This window comes from Schistocerca serialis, chromosome 6 (assembly GCF_023864345.2).
Source record: "Schistocerca serialis cubense isolate TAMUIC-IGC-003099 chromosome 6, iqSchSeri2.2, whole genome shotgun sequence".
Lineage (NCBI taxonomy): Eukaryota > Metazoa > Arthropoda > Insecta > Orthoptera > Acrididae > Schistocerca > Schistocerca serialis.
Window position 1 is genome coordinate 369,051,740 of NC_064643.1, and position 23,490 is coordinate 369,075,229.

The 23,490-nt window shown below is 38.8% G+C and overlaps 1 protein-coding gene across 2 annotated transcripts in view; it reads right to left on the reverse strand.

The window, feature by feature from the left end:
- The window catches only part of LOC126484324 (uncharacterized), a 506,434-nt gene that overhangs the window by 24,096 nt on the left and 458,848 nt on the right, over window positions 1-23,490 (reverse strand). For both annotated transcript variants that reach the window (XM_050107766.1, XM_050107765.1), the window contains exons 3-5: window positions 21,886-22,250; window positions 11,913-12,107; window positions 10,419-10,641 (exon numbers count right to left, since the gene is read on the reverse strand). In XM_050107766.1, coding sequence (XP_049963723.1) covers window positions 10,419-10,641; window positions 11,913-12,107; window positions 21,886-22,250 — 783 coding nt within the window. The remainder of the gene's footprint in view (window positions 1-10,418; window positions 10,642-11,912; window positions 12,108-21,885; window positions 22,251-23,490) is intronic.

A 23,490-nucleotide genomic window follows, 5' to 3' on the forward strand; every position in this document is an offset into this window, starting at 1 on the left:
AGAATACAATTCATTACCGGATACATACAAGGAGAAAGTGCTATATGGGGAACCGAGATGGTTGATAAGTGCAAAACATTTAGCGAGTTTGAGAAAAACTTTTTAAGCAAATTTTGGAGCGCAGGTGTTCAGCAACGCCTACGCGAAGAGGTCTATAACGCCGAACCTTTCCATTCGAACAGTGGCGGACTTCGCCGGTACTTTGAGAAGTACTTGAGAAAGATACAATATTGGGACACTCCCATAACAACAAAAGATGTTATTATGATCCTTAAGTCAAAACTACCCATTTCCATACGCGAGAAATTAGTGAACGTGTCAGAGGAAGATCAGGACGCATTTTTATCCGTCCTTGATTCGCTCGATCTTATACACGAAGACGCGCGTGCGAATGCTAACCGTAAGAACAACAACGCAGGCACGTATTCGAATGGAAACGGTAGTAATGGAAATGGTTCACACGAAACACAATACGGAAACAAACAGTACAATAACCGCAATAGAGGCCGAAACAATGGTTACCGTAATGGTAAACACAAAAACAAGCATTACGGCAACCAACGGTACAATCCAATATACAACACGCAACAACAGTATTACGGGAATGCCCCATACCAATCAAACAATAACGGTAGTAACTTCTACGAGAATGGGAACAAATACAAGGGTAAACGTTGCAACAATCAAAATTGCGGAGGTCAGCTACCTCCACCACAACCCTATGGGCAGCCACAACACCAGCAACAACAGCAATACACGCCTCAGCAACAACCATTCATGCGACAACAACAGTACACGGCACCACAACAGGACTTTAGATACAATAACAATAAACCAAGAAAACAATACAATCCACCGGTATATTTTACGCAGGCAAGTAATGTACCGATTTTTCAGCCTGGTAATCAAGTGCATTACCAACAAGGGTTTGATACAAATCAACAAACACAATGGGTAAAAAACCAGCGAGAATGGTCAAGTGATGTGACAGAAGAATCAAATCAGTCGCATCACAAGAAAGCGGAAAACTAAAGGCAGCACCTTTTCGCCTCCTTGGGGATGCTGCGGGACATAATGGGGGCAAACTCGACCTTGAACGACTTAACGTAATACGTTATGATCGTGACACTGACTTGAGAGACGATTTGTTGCAGGAAAATATTGAGACAGACTTGAATGACGTATGGGAAGACGAAGTACAAGCAATGACTAAAATTTACATAGCCAATACGCCAATAGATGCTATTATTGATACTGGTGCAAATGTAAATGCTTTATCACTATGTATGTTTAAGAAAGTTTCTGCAGGGATGAAAATTTTAACGTTACCAGTACAAGGTTGTTCAGTAACAGGAGCGGTAGGATCTTTATCACAGCGAGTCAATTTGCAAGCTCAGGTACCGATAAGGATTAATTCTACTTCTTTCATGTGTGTATTTCTAGTAGTTAAGAATTTGTCAGTGTCATGCTTATTAGGAATGGAGTTCCTGAGGAAGAATAAGGCAGTGATTGATATAGAAAAGGGTATCTGTACAATCCGAGTAGGTGAACAGGAGGTAACGCTGCAATTGTTGCGCGGCAAGGTCAAAAGAGTCAACACTGAGCACAAAGTTAAGGTACGGAGACTGGTACAGCGAATGTTTTTGAACCAAGCACACATGACAAGACAGGGTAACAGTTGGACGGATTTTGATACTGATGACGGACTTCCGACTAGAGAAGAGATTTTGAATAAAGTAAGCGAATCAAGTGAACTTGATTACATACAAAGGCAAGATTTACTGCACTTACTTATGAGGTATCTTCATGTCTTTTCTTCGAAACCTGGAGTAATACGTGACTACGAATATGACATGAAGGTCGCTCCCCATTCTACTTTTTGCAAGACAACGTACTCTGTCCCGTATGCAAGGCGCGAGGCTGTGAAAAATGAAATACGTAAAATGCTTAAGTGGGAGATCATTGAACCGTCAGACTCACCTTACAGTAGTCCGTTATTGCCAGTTTTGAAGCAGGATGGTAGTGTACGTATAGTTTTGGATGCAAGAAACATAAATAAAATAATTATTCCAGTAAGAACTCGACCTGAGGCTATGGATGAACAATTACAAAGGTTTCATGGAGTAAAATTCCTCACATCCGTAGACTTGAGATCGAGCTACTGGCAGGTCAAGATGACATCACAGTCTCGAAAATATACAGCGTTTATATTTGCAGGTAGATCATACCAATTCAAAGTAGTTCCATTTGGTTTGAATGTGAGTTCAGGCGTATTCATAGCTGCACTTGATCATGTATTAGGACCTGAACTGTTGGATCGAGTAACAGTGTATGTTGATGACTTACTGATTGCTACGAAATCTTGGGAAGAACATTTAGACATAATAAGCAAAGTTTTCCAGAGGTTTGTTGACTATGGAGTCACAGCTAATCTACATAAGTCTAAATTTGGTAAAAGCGAGATTAAATTTTTAGGACATCTTGTATCATCACAGGGAATTACCCCAGATCCAGACAAACTAGCAGCTATTAAAAACTTTCCTGTGCCCTCTTCTAAACGCCAGTTGAAAGGCTTCCTCGGAATGACTTCCTTTTTCAGAAAGTTTATTTCGGACCAGTCGATGAACAGTCAAGCATTGCATGATCTTCTAAAGAAAAACACTCACTGGCATTGGACGCCAGAGTGTCAGACAGATTTTGATCGCATTAAACAAGCACTTCTTAACAGCAATATTTTGTTCCATCCAGACATGGATAAAGAATTCTGTATTTCGTCAGATGCTTCATTTCAGGGGCTTGGTTCTTGTTTGTTTCAAATAGAAGTAATTGATGGAAAAGAAGAGATAAGAGTTATCAGCTTTGCAAGTAGGGTTCTCACAGAATGTGAGAGGTCATACTCGGTGACAGAGTTGGAGGCTCTGGCCGTTGTATGGTCCTTTAAAAGGTTCAATTACTACATCCATGGTCGGAAAATTAAGGTCTTTTCTGATCACCAAGCTCTTAGTTTCTTGCTCTCGTGTAAACTTCTTCATCCTCGTCTTACACGATGGAGTCTCTTCTTGCAAGAGTATGATTTCGAAATAGTATACATCAAGGGTAAAAACAACATTATCGCGGATGCTTTGTCACGCATGCCGCAAGGACTTCCCGAGTCCAGTGAACTTATCGAGCAGATGTCTAACTACCGAATTCTTCTAATGAAAGACCCACTACATAGAAAGTATTTCCTTCAGCTCTGCAAGCAGATGCGCATACTCCAAGAAACAGATCCCAAATGGCGTAAGATCAAACAACTTCTTCTAACAAAACCCGATCACCACTTGTCCAAATTTTATAAACTACACAACGATGTTTTATTCCATCGAACTTCTCTCCTCTCTGGTAGATGGTGTGTGTGTATACCACACGCATACGTTGAACACCTTATCTGGTACACACATCTTTCCTGGGGTCATTATGGACCTGAAAAATGCAAACGAAAGATTTCTGCCTATTGCTATGTACCAAACTTGCACCATCGAATCCATAAGTTGTTAAGTACATGTCTTATCTGCCAGAAGGCAAAACCCTTCAACCATTCGAACCTAATTCCTCTGAATCCAATTATTACTGAGAGACCAAATCAAGTTCTGGCCCTTGATCTCGCCGGCCCTATGCCGCAAGGGAGGGGAGGGGTGAAATACCTAGTCGCATTGTTGGATCTTTTCACAAAACATGTGAGACTTTATGCAGTGAAATCATCCAGTGTACTTCCGATCATCCGTCGAATCGAACAAGACTATTTTCCTCGATTTGGCAAGCCGGAGGCCATTCTATCAGATAATGCATCGAATTTCACTGGCAGACAATGGCGCAATTTTCTTGCCAGACATGGCATCAAACAAATACTTATATCTCGTTTCAGACCGCAATCTAATCCCACCGAACGTATCTTCAAAGAGTTCAATAGATTCATTCGAACCTACATACCTAATAGACAAACCCGTTGGATTGACTTTGTATCTTCATTCGAGCAGATTGTCAACAATCTTCCACACTTCTCAACTGGATTTACACCTGCGGAACTAATGACGAGTCATCGGGAAAGAAATGAATGGTTAGATCCCATACCTAAAATTGTAGAACCAGAATTAGATTTAGATGCAAAACTTAGGCAAGCATTGGTATCCTTAGCTGTACAGGCGAATCTACGCAAGAAGTCTTATGACAAGAAAGTATCTAAGGCCCTTACATATGATATTAATGAAAAGGTGCTTTTACGGACACATTTTAAGCCATCGAAGTTGTTGAAAAGAAATCGGAAATGGAGGCTATTGTACGACGGACCATTTGTAGTAATTAGAAAACCACATACAGGATGTTATCTAATGGCGGATCCAGCATCTGGCAGAATTAAAGGATTGTATCACCACCAGGATCTCAAGAAGTATAACGAGGCAAAGTAACGAGCAAAGGAACATTAGTCTAAGGTTTAACCTGCGAAACACTTCGGTATTCAAACACACCAATACGAGTACTCACACTTTGGCGAAAAACTATGGAGGTAATTGAAGATTTGATTTATTATGGCGTACGAAAAAGAAAGCACATTCCATTTGAGAGGATAGATTCTCAGTTAGTTTTAAGTTAGTCATAGGTGTAAGCAGTCCAAGTTGGCTGTTGGCATTGAGGAATGCCGTTATTGGTGAAAGGAGATACGGAAGGAAGTAGCAGATTGCCACCTTCCCTGTACACTTTTATGAATATATATATATATATATATATATATGAAATATTAGGTTAAGCAATTTCTTTTTCAGCCCTCAAGATGGAATGTTAGTCTTTAAGTGTACAGAGTACAGCCTATTGCGTGTAAACTGTGCGTTATTGTAACACCGCCATGAACTATACCTTTTGTTAGCGCGATCTTTAGAATTAAACAGATTTGTGTAGCCAAGTGTTTGAACTGTCAAAAGCAGTAAATAACAGATAGAGTATCACGTAGTATTTGATAGTTTTCAGGAGATTCAATCTCAGATTCAAAATATCATCTACGAACAGTAAGCCTCATAAAGATTTAATAGCTAAGCAACAAAGCATTTCCTTTATTGTGTTTTACAACAGCTGTTAGGTCATGTAGTCGAGAGTGCCACTACATCGAAACATATACGTCGTACTGACAAGCCTGGAGTATTCCTGATGGTAAATGTTTCTTCTTTAAACATGTAAGATGCACTAAAGTAATTAGCTATTTCACAGCCAAGCCCGACAATCGCCCAGAAGGAAGCGTGATAAACTAGAAAGCTGTCACCAGATATGACTCACATTATAATAATAAAACTAAGATCTGATATTAGATTAAAGAATAGCCACTTGAAGGCACACGTGACGCATGTCATGCATCTAAGGTAAAAAAAAATATCCTAGTGTAGTTGTGCTAGAATTTGTATATGTATATAGTATATTTATGTTCATATTTGATTCTCTCCTCTTCCACTTCCCCATCCTATCCCATTAAAAAAAAAATTGAGGATTAGAATTTGACAGGCTCATCTGAGTGCTCTTTAGACGGTTGAAGTGGAAACGAAATTTGTGGGAGAGATCCGTTAGCGAAAATTTTGTTCTAATCGCGTATCGCGAGTAGCAATGTTGAGAGATTATAATACATCCCGCGAGTAGCACTTGCAGCCAGTAACTTTATGAAGCATGAATCTTCCGGAGAGAAATGCATGAGTATGCTCGACCAGTAGAGATAGAATTTGTTCAATCTGTGCTCTACATAAACAGTGACACTAAATTTTGAAGAGAAACGAAATAACAAGCTGCTTAAAAGATTTGTTTTAAGAACAATTTTACCTTTGTAAAAGGGAGAGAGAATAACCGAAATAATCGTGCCTTGATGCACAAGTAGTGGTATTCAATACCCTAATCCGGCGTGGCGTGACTGAAAAGGTTAACAGAATTTGTGACTGTAAGCAAACTTAAGAAATGTATGTATCTATGTATGTAATTTATGGACATTGTTTAATCTTGTAATGTATTTACCTGTGAGTAACTTGAACTGTGAACTTTGAAATCGCAATGTGAGATGGGAGATGTGAATTTGCAGACACTCTAAGACGTTCTAAACAAAATGCGAGTGATAAAGTGTACAAAATACGTGTGCAGTGACATGTGTACACGCAAGTGCAGGTAGTGACAGCGATCACAGCAAAGCATTTTGCAAACTATATGTAAAACGTTGACTTCACTTACCTGTGTGTAAGCAGCATGGCGGGTCGCAGGGACTGTCGTGTGAAATCCTCGAAACAGACGGTGGTATTTTCTACCCAAGTTTTTGATACGCCGATCGACGATGGAGAAAGGACACTAGACGTGTGTTTCCGCGTGTTCTCATTTTAGCAGAGCGCGAGTGACACACGTTAAACTTCATACGAGCATACACGAGCGCGTGTTGCACTGGACTAGTAACCGGCAACAGCGCGGAGCTGCTTGCAATTGGACTCAACAATTAACATTTGAAACACAACCGACGCGCGCGCTGTGGAGGCGTGTCATTGACCTTAGAATGTTTTCCGTCTCACAACTACGCAAGAGACATTGCTAAAGCTATCACAGTGAAACTTAATTATGAACTTTATTTATTCTGTAAAACGAGAAGTCTTAGCTTCAAATTAATTTCCATTTAATCAGTCACGTCGGATATTTTGCGATACATAGTTAAATAAAGACAAGGCATTACTGAGCACTGAAACGTTAACTGGAGGGGAAGGTTATCAATCCTGTCCAGAATCCTATAAAACCTTTACCTGTAAGTCTACATTATAGCACGAACCTAACACAGGTTTCTTTCTGTTTATTTGCATGTAAACGACATGACGCTTGATGCGAGACACTAGAGAGGCAACACGAGCGAACACAAAAAAAAAAAGGACGCTACCCAGGGTCGTGACCTCTCGGACGACGCCGCTCACCGAACGAGAATAGACGTTGCAGACTCCGGTTAAGTGAGCGCGTGACAAATAAAAGTGTACAGTGTAGTGTCAAGTGAAACGTCCTGATTAACAACGACATTCTAAAAGAATCTAATGAAACGGATAAAAAAAAACATTACGAGACCAAACAGGTCACAGACAATTTTAGAGGACTGTTTAAGTAATTATTTCAATGTATCTGTGTATGTTTGTCTACTGACATGTTTTGTTTTCTATATAGAGTATTATTCATTTATCTTTGTGTGTGTTAGACTTAAGATTGTTTTTTTTTTCATATTTTGTTTCACCGTAACAGCAATTAAGATGACAGTGCAAGGACACCTTACAATGAACTGAGAGAAGTGCCAAAGTGCACAAAAGACACTGAAAGACTATTTGTTTTCATAACTGTACTGGAAGCATAAAATAACTAGATGACAAACTCATTCCAATTTTATGTTAGAACGAAAGTAAACAGATGATAAAACACAGTAATGTCTTGAAACTACATGTGAGTCCTGATGATCCTTCCGGAATCATCATGCCTCACATGGGAGGCATTGTGACATTACAGCCTTTATCACTGCGATTTTTAACATGTAAAAGTTTTTTTTTTCTGTATTTGCATCAGTATGTGCGAACTTTAACATATACCAATGAATGTTGTAACCAGATATCTTTGCCGCGCTCCTGAAAAGCGCAGAATATCACGATAGCTATAAACTGTTATACGCTGCTATCGATCAGTAAAAAAAAAAAAAAAAAAACCGATGCACCTATGTTTCAAAATAACAATTGCCAGTTTTTACTTCTGCAGGGAGCCGCGTCGCTGTCTAGCTCTTCTGTGAATGTGTTGCGAGTCGGACGCAAAAGTATTGTGCTCCATCTGATATAATCATTTTTATTGTAAAGTTAAGAGTTTAAGTGATTAAAAATATATGTAGCCACAAACAAGCGAGAATGTATATCGTGAAAAATTCGCTCCACCGCCACAATGGGTGGCCATGTTAATGTAAGTTTCCGTTTCATATTATAATACTTGAAGCCTTGAAGTTTATTTAATTTCAAAGAAAATCTCTCAACCTTATTTTCATTAATTATACTTATGATAATCCTTCCTGTTTAAAAGATTTATGCAGCTTATGATCCAGCGTGTGTTCTGTCGGAACAGGAGGCTGTCGTGACGACATCGCTATAGTATTTATTCCAAGTTCTTTCAGTTCCGTTTATATGTTCGTACAAATCCAATCAGTTGGTCCCTTAGGTTTCTTTCATGTAACTTCCGTCTGTTTTCTCCGCGCGATCTTCCTCCGAAAAAAAATTTCTGTTCATTTTCTTTAGTAATTTTCGATATCGCGAAGGAGAAAAGACAGCCGCCTCCTGCTCCGAACGGAACACTACGACTTTTCTAACGTCGGAGAGTACCGCACGAATTTTCCGCTAAAAGGTAATAGAGTTTCTTAAAGCTGGATCAATTACACATGTTGCTGCTGTTCTCCGACAAATCTGGTGTGATTAATAGTAATTTATTCTGTCACGACAAAAAGAACCAATTTTATTTTTACCAAAGCAACAAAGCTTTCAATTAAATTACTAAGACAAAAAAAAAAAAAATCATACCAGACGGAACAATTAGAGAATGCAACGGGCCTACTAAAGAGACTGCTTACACTACGCTTGTACATCCTCTCTGGGAGTGTTATTATGTAGTATGAGATCTGCATCAGATAGGATTGATGAAGGACAACGAAAAATTTCAATGAGAGGTTGCTCTTTTTGTATTACTGTGAAATAGGGGAAAGTGTGCTATGAATATGATACTTGAGTTGTGTTGGCAATCATTAAAACAAAGCCATTTTTCATTGGAGCAGTATCTTCTCATGAAATTCCAATAACCAATTTTCTCTTCAGGATGAGAAAATATGTAGAGAGAAATGCCATCATAATAAAATAAGAGAAATCAGAGCTTGCATCGAAAGATTGTGTTTGTTTTCCCCATGCACTGTTTGAGACTGGAACAGTAGAGAAATAGTTTAAGGTGGTTCCATGAGCCCTTTAACAGGCATTTAATTGTGAACTGAAGAGTAATCATGTAGATGAAGATGCAGAACAAGAATCAGAATTGATATTTACCAATACACTATAAGACACTGTTATCAGCAATATCTTAATGCTTTAAAATCAACATGATAATTTTTTATGTTGCACTAATGATATAGATAATATATACAACAAAACTACACACAAGCATGATTATTTACGCTACAAAATTTACTTACTGAGTAGAATTAATTTTGTAACAGCTACTTCGTCAATTTGCTCCTGAATTCAGGATCCAAGTATGAGACTTTTGGTGTCTGTAGGTATATCAGTGAAAACTTTCATTCCAGATTAGTACGTACTGTTTCAACACTCTATTGTGGCCATCATCTGCTTCACAATAATGTGAAAAGTTTTCAGTCTGGCTTGCAAAGAGTGTTAACAATAGTATTTTTTGTTAATGAATACTAACAAGTAACAACAATTGCCAACTTTATTTTTGGATTCGATTTTTATAATGCTTTCTAAAGCAGTTTTGTTGTTTGCTTTGTATAAACAATTGTACTAGAATTTTGTCCCATCAAGGAACTGCTCATTTTGGATAGTTTATCCCAATCAAAATTAATCTGAAGCCTGTAAAACTTTCCAAGCATTGTGCTGCTTCATTTTTAATAGTCACGAAATGATTATCTGAATTCAATTGTTACCCAGCTTCCCTTGAAGATGATTCATGTGACTGCAACTACAAAAGACCAACAATGTGTTGTTGGACTATGAGTGATTCAAAGTGTATGAAACAGGTTATGTCGTATTCGTATCAGAAGTAAAAGTATGGTGTATTTTGCAAGGGGAATAACTATGAGCAATCCGTGCATAAAGTGGGTACTGCATCTGTTGAGTGCTGAGAGAAAGTGAATGCAGAACAGATTTCTCAACAATATCAGAATAATTTTGAAACTGATCTAATGGAGTTTGTGCACTGATTCATTGTTGAGGGTTTTACATGGCATTCATCACTTCATGTTTGAAATGTGTCCAATCTACTGGACTAATATGCAAAGAACACAAGTTCTTATGACACAAACTCTCATTTAAAATGTCTATTTGAAATCTCTCAAATAAATATTCAAAAACATGTATCAGTTTGAAAATGGTGGTGGTCCACTGTGTAGAGCATTTTTTTTAATTTACCAGTATTGCAATGATTAGTGAAACTAAAGTGTAACATGAGTGGGTCACATTGTTTATCAACAGAGTTCTTTGAATATTTAGAGAGAACTTAATAATAAATTGGCAAAGCAAGAGCAAGTTAAAAATCATTAGCAGTTTTAGAGGGAAACTGTTTCAACATTTGAAACAGCAATCCATAACATATGACAAATTCTTTTGAAATGCAGATATAAATGTAAGAGCTGTTTTAGTTACCATTTGCTACTGGTTGTGTAGGAGGATTTGTGAGAGAGACAGTACGACCAGCACGAAATCCTGATGGCTTATTCCTTTGCCTCCTTGGCTCTGGATCATCACATCCAGCAGCCAGCAGATCATCACAGCTATTCCCCCTTCGTCGTACACGAGGAGAGCTAACTGTTGTCTCCTCTGTTAGCACAGCCAACTTACGACCAGCATTTGAAGCTGGTGCTGCAGGCTGCAACACAATATTTATTGGTGCGACAGGTTAATAAATCATTAAAGAGTGACTGAATTTATTGTAACTGCAGTCAGGTTGGTGTTGAGTTAACAAATGTATAGTTAATGGTGTACACTGTTTTCAGATGATGCTAATCCTAAATGATAGTCATTGCAGCAAGCCACAAGTAAGTACTGGGAAAATTATAGATGACATTTATATTTATAGAATCTCTGCCGAAGTCCACTGTAGATCATTAGCACAGACCAACTTTCCTGTTGCAGAACTTCCCTTTAAAATATTGTATTACATAATGAAAGATGATTGTGGGAGAAAGCTACACTTCCAAACAGAAAACTCGTGTAGCTCAAATGTGTTATATTCATGTACATGCTTTTGAAATTTCTTAACATCGATAGCGTGCCTGGGAAATTCCCACCCCTCTTAATTTTGAACAGTAGAGGAAACAGTTGTTTTATAGAACACACTGCTTGGATGCCAACAAAACTATTTGAAATTCAAACGATTTAGACTGATGTTTGTGGATGAACTGATAACAGGGACCAGCGAGTCGCAGTGTGCTGTGCATTTTTGGTATAATTTGCAGATTCTTTGTTTGACCCAAGAGCTATTTTCTGATGTATATGTGTTATATCACAGTTTACATAGGAGGACTGCGATTTTCTAGTCTCAGAGAAATGACCGTTATGTGCAACAGTTGAAACAGAACCCACTTCATGTCATGATAGGAGCTGGAATGCTTTTACAATTTACATTCAGGTGTTATTTTTTGAAGGGTATGTGTATAGAAATTGTAATCTGAATATGATACAAATCATGCTAACAACTCAATTTCAATGCAAGGACTTATGGACATGTGGTTACAGAAGAATGGAGCTTCAGTAGACTTTGCTTCTCATATACGTGAGTTCCTTTATGAAAAATTTTGAGGTACTTAGATTAGGCATGTTTCATCAACATATCCAGCCCTGATTAAAGTAACTTTTAGAGTGATTTTTCAGTGAGATGGGTGATAGGCATCAGCCAAGTGCAAACTAATTCTGGATTCCCCATGATTGCTATGTTGGCTCTTCTGAAGACAGAGCATTGCGAACTGAGTCAGTTTACATGGAACATGGGGAATGATGGGTGAGTGAGAGGGTTAGCCATGTCACTCCCCATCACTGATATCTGTCACTCAGAAACTAATTTTATTTGAGCTATACTATAGTGAGTAAGATTATGTATTTAATTTGTAGCAGGCAGTTTTAATGATCATAACTTCATACCTGTGAAGGTGGAACAGGGCAGCCACCATTTGCAACTGCCTTGTGTTGCTGCAAGGTGGCTAGCAGGTCCTCACAACTCAATGTGCGGCCAGAGCCACCAGCAGCTGCCAAATAGTCCAACACCTGTTGCTCATCCAGCAAAAGAGCATTCAGCTGGTAAAGATCTGCCAGTCCACGCCTACATTCCTCCTTAACCTGTATAATAAACAAACTTTATTATAACTTAAGAGTTTTGCGAGTTGACTACAATAAAAGCAAATCAATTGCAAAAGGTAGACCACAGTGCGTGTTTCATGGAAAGGAAAACTTACGAAAAAGAACTTGCTGTACATGGAATTACTGAAGCCAGTAGCATTGTTAAGTAAAGATGCCACCAATCAAGTTGTTGCTTTTAATATCAGAATACCTTAGTAGGCATGTTTCTTTGAAATTTTCCTTTTATTTAATTTAGGCCACCACAGGTCAGTTATGTACAGTTCAACACTCCATTTTTCACTATCAGGTTTAGCAACAATGCACCCACAATAATAACAGAAAAACAAAATGTATACATTATAATAAAAATGCTAATATATTTGATTAGATTAGATTAGATTAATACTAGTTCCATGGATCATGAATACGATATTTCGTAATGATGTGGAACGAGTGAAATTTTCCAATACATGACATAATTAAGTTAATTTAATAACATACTAAAGTTAATATAACAACTTTTTCATTTTTTGTGTTTTTTTATTTTTTAAATTTTTTTTTAATTTATATCTAAAAATTCCTCTATGGAGTAGAAGGAGTTGTCATTCAGAAATTCTTTTAATGTCTTCTTAAATATTTGTTGGTTATCTGTCAGACTTGTGATACTATTTGGTAAGTGACCAAAGACTTTAGTGCCAGTATAATTCACCCCTTTCTGTGCCAAAGTTAGATTTAATCTTGAATAGTGAAGATCATCCTTTCTCCTAGTATTGTAGTTATGCACACTGCTATTACTTTTGAATTGGGTTTGGTTGTTAATAACAAATTTCATAAGAGAGTATATATGCTGAGAAGCTACTGTGAATATCCCTAGTTCCTTAAATAAATGTCTGCAGGATGATCTTGGGTGGACTCCAGCTATTATTCTGATTACATGCTTTTGTGCAATAAATACTTTATTCCTCAGTGATGAATTACCCCAAAATATGATGCCATATGAAAGCAACGAGTGAAAATAGGTGTAGTAAGCTAATTTACTACGATGTTTATCACCAAAATTTGCAATGACCCTTATTGCATAAGTAGCTGAACTCAAACGTTTCAGCAGATCATCAATATGTTTCTTCCAATTTAATCTCTCATCAATGGACACACCTAAAAATTTGGAATATTCTACCTTAGCTATATGCTTCTGATTAAGGTTTATATTTATTAATGGCGTCATACCATTCACTGTACGGAACTGTATGACTGTGTCTTATCAAAATTCAGTGAGAGTCCGTTTACAAGGAACCACTTAGTAATTTTCTGAAAGACAGTATTGACAATTTCATCAGTTAATTCTTGTTTGTCAGGTGTGATTACTATACTTGTATCATCAGCAAAGAGAACTAACTTTGCCTCTTCATGAGTATAGAATGGCAAGTCATTAATATATATAATAAGAACAACAAAGGACCCAAGACTGACCCTTGTGGAACCCCATCCTTGATACTTCCCCAGTTTGAGGAATGTGCTGATCTTTGCATATTATGAGAACTACTTATTTCAACTTTCTGCACTCTTCCAGTTAGGTACGAATTAAACCATTTGTGCACTGTCCCACTCATGCCACAATACTTGAGCTTGTCTAGCAGAATTTCATGATTTACACAATCAAAAGCCTTTGAGAGATCACAAAAAATCCCAATGGGTGGTGTTTGGTTATTCAGATCATTCAAAATTTGATTGGTAAAAGCATATATGGCATTTTCTGTTGAAAAACCTTTCTGGAAACCAAACCGACATTTTTTTACTACTTCACTGTTACAGATATGTGAAGCTACTCTTGAATACATTACTTTCTCAAAAATTTTGGATAAAGCTGTTAGAAGGGAGATTGGATGGTAATTGTTGACATCAGATCTATCCCCCTTTTTATGCAAAGGTATAACAATAGCATATTTCAGTCTATCAGGGAAAATGCCCTGTTCCAGAGAGCTATTACACAGGTGGCCGAGAATCTTACTTATTTGTTGAGAACAAGCTTTTAGTATTTTGCTGGAAATGCCATCAATTCCATGTGAGTTTTTGCTTTTAAGCAAGTTTATTATTTTCCTAATTTCAGAGGGAGAAGTGGGTGAGATTTCAGTTGTATCAAATTGCATAGGTATGGCCTCTTCCATTAACAGCCTAGCATCTTCTAATGAACACCTGGGGATCCTACTATATCCACAACATTTAGAAAATGATGATTAAAAATATTTTCAACTTCTGACTTTTTGTTCGTAAAGTTTTCATTCAATTTGATGGTAATAATGTCTTCCTGTGCTCTTGGTTGACCTGTTTCTCTTTTAATAATATTCCAAATTGTTTTAATTTTATTATCAGAGTTGCTGATTACAGACATGATACACATACTTCTGGATTTTTTAATAACTTTTCTTACTATAACACAGTAGTTTTTATAATGTTTGATAGTTTCTGGGTCACTAGTCTTTCTTGCTGTCAGATACATTTCCCTTTTCTGGTTACAAGATATTTTTATACCCTTAGTAAGCCATGGTTTGTTACAAGGTTTCTTACAAGTATATTTAACTATTTTCTTGGGGAATCAGTTTTCAAATGCATTTAAAAAAATGTCATGAAATAAATTATATTTTAAATTGTCATCAGGCTCACGGTACACCTCATCCCAGTCTAACTGCTGTAGGCTTTCCCTGAAATTTGCAATTGTTAAATTGTTGACTGAACGTACTACTATGGAGGACTGTTTAGTATTGCTGAATGGAGCTATGTCATATATTGTAACTAGCTGTGCACCATGATCAGAAAGACCATTCTCAACAGGCTGAGCATTTATCTGGTTAAACTTATCTTGGTCTATAAAGAAGTTATCTATCAGTGAGCTGCTGTCCTTTACCACCCGAGTAGGAAAATCAATAACGGGTGTCAAATTGAAAGAACCGAGTAATACTTCAAGGTCATTTTTCCTATTACCCTCTTTCAGAGAATCTACATTGAAGTCCCCACAAATAACAATTTGCTTCCCCCTGTCTGACAGATAGCACAACAAGGAGTCCAAATTTTTCAGAAATAGATGAAAATTTCCTGATGGGGACCTCTATACAGTTACAATTATAAATGTGCCTTTATTTAATTTAAGCTCACAGGCACATGCTTCTATATGTTTCTCTACACAAAACTTTTTTGTTTCTATACTTTTTGCACAATGATAACTTTTGACATATATGGCAACTCCTCCTTTCTCCATATTTTTCTCTCATTACATGTTCAGAGGGCTTATATCCACTTACAATTACCTTATCCATATCAGTAACAATGTGATGCTCAGACAGGCATAGTATATCTATTTTATCCTCAACTTCTAAATCTTCTAAACAAACCAGAAGCTCATCTACTTTATTCTTTAAACTCCCAATATTTTGATGAAATATACTTACATTATTTTTAATTATACTTTTATGAGAACCTTTCCTTATTCTAACATTTGCAGTACTCTCCTGTCTGAGTTTCTCATTGTGCTTAGGCCTAGTTGCTATACCAGTGGTCACATGGTGTTCAGAGAGGCAGATTATGTCAACTGGGTTGGGTGACTTTAATTCATCAATGCAGTTACCTAGGACTGAGATACAACTTGGTGGAGATAAAATTTCTGGTGATTGGTGAAAATTTATAATTGACAGCTGTGATTGGTGATCCAATGTGCTAGAATTGTGCTGTTTAATTTCTTTCCTAAACTGAAGATTTGTTTCAATCCTGACCTCTCGTAGAACTTGACATCTTTCTGTCTTACCTATCCTAAAAAAGGTGCTGCTCCAACACCTGTACCACTGGTATTTTACGATTCATGGCAGTGCCTCCCCCCCCCCCCCTAAATTTCCTACTATTACCCCAGCCAGTTTCCGCTTCCCTTTCCTGTTGAGATGTAGGCCATGCCTGGTATAGTCCCACCTACTGAGAGAATCAACAGGAACCACACCAATATGAGCCCCCGCACCCGACCCAAGCAGCCGTTCCAACTCCAAATTAACTCTCCCAACAGAAGAGTTCAAATGAGGCCGGTCATGGCGTCTAAGGACAGATACAAATTCAACATTGGTGTGTCTCGATGCCGACGCAATCTTTACCAGGTCACACTCTATACTGTACCCAGGATCTCTGTCGATGCTGTTCCCTGGCCCGCCCACAATAACCACAGTGTCTTCCCCAGTAAATCCTTTACAGAGTGAACCTAAATCCTCTGTCACCTGATCCAGACTAGCACTTGGTTTAGAAAATATTTGTGACCTGGTATTCTGGTCCTAATTCCTCCTGCAGAAGTTGGCCTACACCTCTGGCATGAGAACTGCCTAACAACAAAACTTTCTTCCTTTTCGATGGCTTTCCTACATTGTTTCTCAATTTCCTATTGAAAGTTTGTTGTGTCCTGTCTACACCTACCTCTGCTTGAGGCTCATCAGTTTCTAACTCAAGCAACAGGTCAAACTTATTTTTGACGTTCACCACAAAACTGTCAGACTTAGTTCTAGGCCTGTTCCTTCTGCTACCTGTTGCCACTTCCCACCTCTCTTTGTCCTTCTCCCTCCTTAACCTGTCCAGATCTTCCCTAGCCTGATCTAGCTCAGCCTGAAGGGCAGCAATTTTCCCCTCCTGTTCCACTATCTTCCTATCTCTGCTGCAAATCCTACATAACCACTGATGAGACTGATACACTTTCCCGACACCCATGCCATTGCAGTCCCCCCAGTGAAAAAAAAACTACTGCATCCATCACACCAAATCCCGGAAGTAACAATTCTACGGCAAGTCAGGCACTTCTCACTCATGGCAAAAATAATACTTTAGGTAGAATAAATCAATTAAATTACCGAAAATCAAAAAAGAGGTTGCAAGAATTAAGCCTATTCACAAATGTATATAAGCAAGTTTCTGATTTAAAATTCCGCTGTTTTTCTGAGATCTGTATTAAAACAATGAAGGTATACGCTATTTATTTTATATTTCACTCGATGGAATGACAAAAAGGACAATTAAACGAGATACTTTAACTTTGATTCTCCAAAAACGTTACGAGAATTAGGCCTATAAACAAATGTTTATAAGCAAGTTTCTGATATAAAGTTACGCTGTTTTTCTGAAATCTGTATTAAAACAATGAAGTTATACGCTATTTACGGTAGTTTACTTATTTGTTACCGAGAAATCAGTTAAATTTCCGTGAAACAAGAAACAAACACGTTTACAAAATTTAAGCCTAAGCGCGACTTCGCGAAGTTACGATCTTTTCGTGTTTCCTGAAAAAATACGCAAAGAAAAGTCAAACCTTTAACGGCAAGACTAAATGATACACAAATGCATGTATTTAATTTGTTGTCGGCGTTAAACTAAATTATATTCCTGTCTAAATCACTTAACTTTCTGGAAATGGTTTCTGGCGTCACTTACTCGGCGGCCATCTTGGAACAGCATCTTAGGAAGATGCAAAATTCATCTTATACAGTGATGTCACCTGTGTATTTTTATCTGCCTATCTTAACTGTTGTTTCATTGCCTGTTCAAGGTATTGTTTCAACAACATGTAGCACTGCAGACTAAGGGTTTATGCAATTATTTGATGCAGGTGACATTGCCTGTTCTGTCTCAAGGTAACAATTGAGAAAAACAATACAGGGTGTATATAAATGAATATTGGGGGTTTTAACACTTTATAATATTTATTACATTAAACTTAGAGTTCTAAATGATATCTCATATGAAAGAGCAACTCAAACAGTTGTGTTTGGCTCTAGTGCACATGCGCAGCGCACATTGTTTCCACCTCAATCCGCTAGACAGGAGTAGTAGCGAAGATGGCGATTAGTGAACAGAAAGCATTTTGTGTTTTGCAGTTTGCGAAGACCGAATCTGTAGTTACTGTGCAACGTGCGTTCCGGCTGAAGTTGGAAGAAGATTAGCCAGAGAACTTCATTTTCCAGCAAGATGGTGTGCCACCTCACTGGCATAGCGAAGTACGTGATTGGTTGAACTTCACTGTACCAAAGTGCTGCATAGGCCGCAAGGGGCCCAATGACAGGGCTAGCTTTGCATGTCCTCCATGTTCACTCAACCTAAGGCCATACGATTTTTTCCTTTAGCGCTTCATCAAGGATCGAGTGTACGTGTCTCCACTACCAGCAGACCTCCCTGAATTAAGAAACCGGATTGAAGCAACTGTTGCTACAATCGCTGAAGACACACTTATCAAAGTTTGGGAAGAACTCGGCTATAGACTTGATGTGTGACGTGTGACAAATGGTGCTCACATTTAACATTTATAAGGTTCTTGGTAAAACTGCTCGAGTTGCTCTTTCATTTGACATATCATTTATAGCTGTAAGTTTAATATAAAAAACATTATAAAGCATTGAAACCCTGATATTCATTTATAAACACCCTGTTTATGTAGTAATATAGCAGTGAGCGCCCCCTCTAACTTCCTATGACTGTATGTCTAGCCAGATCCGTAACTGGAATTAAATTATTGATAGAACCCAGGTCTGTGTCATCCATAGAAACAGAAATAACTCTGGATGTACGTCAGTCACAAGTGAGTGGGGCTATCATCATGTGACGCTATTTTATCGACAGATGGTATGGATGTGGGGCTGTAAGTTGTGAAAGAGCTACTGGAAAATTGAAGGACAATAAATAATTTAAACATGTCATCAGTTTAGTGGTTATTAGCTGTTTTCACAACATATTTTACCATCATTTGAAATATAAACTACTTGAAGTCTTTATTTTTTTGCAGATGACTGGGTAGCATAATATATGAAAACATGTCATCTGTAGAAACCATTACATCAAAATCTGATAATTTCTGAAGGACTGACAACGGGCCTACATTTGAAATAGGCAGGATGTTTAATGCCAATGTCCTTTCATAACAACAGAAAGAAATGTAAATCCCCACCTTTCACGAATTTGTAAACATAGTTATTTTTTTGTTAACAGCTATATTATGTCACACAAATACTTGGAAGCAACAGCAACAATTACAACAAGGAATATGAAAATGAAACTATGTGTCAGTTTCAGTTGGGGAAGAATCATGTGTCTCAACTGTACGACCTGTACTGTAATTTTACTCTGTTGTGTGGAGTCATTCTTTGAACAACAGGAGATAAGGCATACATGTGTCTCAGAATAGCACAAATATTCACATGGTCGTCTGTTTCATGGAAAAAGTCTCACAAAGTTAAAAAACCTGAACCAGCAGATTCTCCAAAAAATGCTGAGTAGCTCACAAAAACATATGTAGAGAACTCAAAACATCCAAGTTCTCAGGGGAAATTGACAGTATTCTGCAGCCTCCCTGTAGTAATAATCATAGGAAGCATGAAAATTAAATCATCCATGCTATGCACCATCCACAAATATTACAATGTCCATAGAATCATCCCCAGAAAAACACTGGCAATCATAACAAGTTAGTTTGCATGGCCACCCTCTGCAGGAAGCCCAGAAATTTGTTTTGTAAATAAAACCCCATTTTCCTGGTGCCACTTAATTTGTTTCTACCAGACGCATTTCGCCATTTTCTTGCTCGAAGGCATCATCAGTGGGACGATTTGCGGTGATCAACGTTTCAATGAAGTTGCAATATTTACATTGTATGAGGCACTGTGTTCGATGAAATAGTTATATCGAGTGGCAAAAGAATAATAGTACACTACAAAAAGGAGGAGAAACATGGAGAACAGTGTGAGAAAGGTCGGAACTCAAAATTGTGCCTATATATCGGTAATAAAGTGGTAGTGCAACCTCCAGACCTGATGAGAGGAGAAACAGATCACAGCAAATCATCCCACTATAGATGCTTTAGAGCAAGAAAAAGCTGAAATACTTCTGAGAAAAATAAGTCAAGTGGCTGCGGGAAAAGACTGTTTTATTTACAAAACAAGTATTAGTGGAAATCATGCATCATCATGTGTCTGAAGGATGCATTAGATGAACAACAAACAAGTGAACAATTGATCGCATTTGAGTATCAGACAACACATAATAGCCAGTACACACAGGCTCTGTAAAGACTGTGGGTACCGACTGACCAAATTTAAATGCCAGATAGTCCTATCACTATACCAACAGAAATTCTGGTCATATGTGAATGGTAATCAGTAGCACTAGAGTGAGCGTCCATGCACTGGCAGATGAGTCAGAAACAAATTGAAGATAGCAAAGCAAAAACAGAAAAGCTTAACTTCATTTTCAGATATTCCTATACTAAGAAAATATAGCAGGTCCCAGTCTAATGACTGCATCACTGCTAACATTAGTGTCGATGGGTGAAAAATATCTGAAATCGTTAACAAGACTCCAGGGTCTGACGGAAATGTCAAATTCCATAAAGAATTTGTGGTACACAATTCTTCCCATGTCCAGACAGCTGTGATAATCTCTCTGTACTGAAATGAGAAGCGACTTGCACTTATTGTAGGGGAGCTTCAATTTGTTGGTTCACATCAAATATGAATTCAGAATTACTGACAATCCTGATACTACCACGCTTGTTTGGAAAGACTCTGCAATGTGCATTTTCCTCACTGTGATGTGAGAAAGTCACGATATAGCAAACTTACATCTGAATTTATGGTCGGCCTCATTACGGATTAACTGTCAGTCAGTCAACAATTTTGAACTAACTACTGTAGATGGATAACTGTGTTACAACAACAGAAAGGGCCTTGCTTCCGACAGTGAAAAGTGACTTGCTCACGATGATTAGAAGGGCCTCAAGCCGCCCTCACAAGTGGTGGAATGATATGGCCTCCATTGCATTAAGTGATGCTCACAAACACTCCTGGGGTTGATACAGTATGTGCAGTGGATTGGATCAAATTGACCACAGCCCGCTCCAGTGGCAGTAGGTGGCTACATGTGACGTGCACGTACTCCATAGGATTTATGCAAATGGATGATGATAACAATGATGATGATGATTGGTTTGTGGGGCGCTCAACTACGTGGTCATCAGTGCCCTTAGAAAGTCCCAATTTCCACACAGCCCAGTCTTTCTTTCCCACACAGCCCAGTCTTTCTTTCCTACACAGTCCAGTCTTTCCTACACAGTCCAGTTTTTACACAATATAATCGAGCCACTGTCACTAATGATGATGATGATGATGATGATAATGACAATACAAAACGCAATACCTGGAAGAGAAAGTCCCCAAGCTGGCTGCGAATCGAACCCAAGATCCCGTGATCCAGAGGCAGCTACGCTAGTCACTAGACCACGAACTGCAGCCTTACGCAAATGGAGCTTAAACTAGTTTTTCAATTTGTCAAAGACACACAACAATGTTTATTACGTTAATTTGCACCTTTAACTGTTGTTCTTTACATGCATGTAATACACACAACACACCATTTTACCTGTGCCCAGTAGCCACAACGCTCCGACTGCAACGATGCGAGAAGCTACCTACGGGCGACAGAGGTGGCGTTCCTCCAATGCGTTAGTCAACCTCTGAATGCACGTTCAAAACGTCTGGGTTCCTCGATAGTGCTCTGCACTTTCAGTAAGCCTCTGTCGTACATTTTCCACACTCCGACATCAGAAACTTTTCATAATTGTCGACCAGAAAACAATAGTGAACCGAGAACTGTAGACCGAAAAGTGCATTGCTACAACGGAAAGTGAATTTTTGAGATTGTGATCGGCTTTCGGTCGTGGGGGGAGCACACTCCAGCTTGCGACTGTTGACCCATGAATGAGACAGGCAAAACGTACCCATTCGGCGTCCTTCCTCGAGTCGGCGGCGGCGGCGGCGGCAGCGGCAGGAGCCACACGTTGCTGCTGCTGCTGCTTGGATCGCTCGTCGCGCACGAAGAGGCTGCGCAGCGACTCGACCCTGGAGATGCGGCGGCCGCTGCGGGCGGCAGACGCGCTGGCTGCGGCGGTGCCGGTGGCGGCCCCCACCCCCGCGGCCGGCGGCGGCGTGGCGGCCGCGGAGCCGGGGGCAGCGCCGGCGGCCGGCGCCTTGCCCGGGGACCAGTGGCGCCTGCGGCCGGGCGCCACCGCCAGCAGCTCCGACGAGTCGCTGCGCTTCAGCTGCTCCCACTTGCGGCCCACCTTCTTGCCCCACGTCGCCAGGCCTGCGCGTTACCACGGACATCAGTCACCAGTCAAATTATTCACTGTTGTTCTACTCGTAAATTTACACTACACCCAAAAAAACCTAAACTTATTTCCCGTGGTATACAACGTGAACCTAGAGCACTTAATTCATTAAATAACAAATTACAAAAAGCAGGTATTTTCTGTGTTTTGTCAAAGGCATTTGATTGTGTGAACCACAACATCCTTTTAAATAAATTGGAATTCTATGGTGTCACGGGCAGTGCTGCAAAATGGTCGAAGTCATACCTCGCGAACAGGAAACTAAGGGTGTCAGTGCAAGGGACTTGTGAATTAAGTCACCAGTCATCATCAGAATGGGAAGAAATTACATGTGGTGTCCCACAACGATCCATCTTAGAGCCATTGCTTTTTCTTGTGTACATTAATGATCTCTCATCAGTTGCACTGCCAGAAGCAGAGTTCGTTTTATTTGCAGATGACACAAGTATTGCAATAAATAGTATGTCGAGTGTAGTTCTAGAAAGATCTGCTAATGATATTTTCATGCATATTAATAAACGGTTTAAAGCCAACTCACTGACATTGAACTTCGAAAAGCCTCACTATATGCAATTCAGAACTTGTAAGAGGTTTCCACCCAGCATATGCATAAAGTATGAAGAAGAGCAGGTAGAAGAGATTGTCGGTCTTAAATTCCTGGGATTACAACTTGATAATAAATTCAGTTGGGAGGAGCACACCACAGAACTGCAGAAACGCCTTAACAAATCTGTATTTGCAATTCGAGTGTTAGCTGACAGGCGACATAAAAATGAAAAAGCTTGCATACTTCGCCTACTTTCATTCCATAATGTCAAGTCAAACAAAAGTTTTCAGAGTCCAAAAGCGTGTATTACGTATTATTTGTGGAGTAAATTCACGGACGTCCTGTAGAAACCTGTTCAAAGAGCTGGGTATACTAACTACTGCCTCTCAGTATGTTTACTCCTTAATGAAATTAGTCCTAAATAATGTATCTCTTTTTCCAACAAACAGCTCAGTTCATACATACAATACGAGGAACAAAAATGATCTGCACAAGGACTTAAAAGCACTTACTTTAGTTCAAAAAGAGGTCCACTACTCAGGAACACTCATCTTCAATAACTTGCCAGCAAACATAAAAAATTTAGTTACAAATAAAGGTCAGTTTAGAAGGAACCTGAAAGGCTTCCTAGTAGCCAACTCCTTCTACTCCATTAACGAATTTTTTAA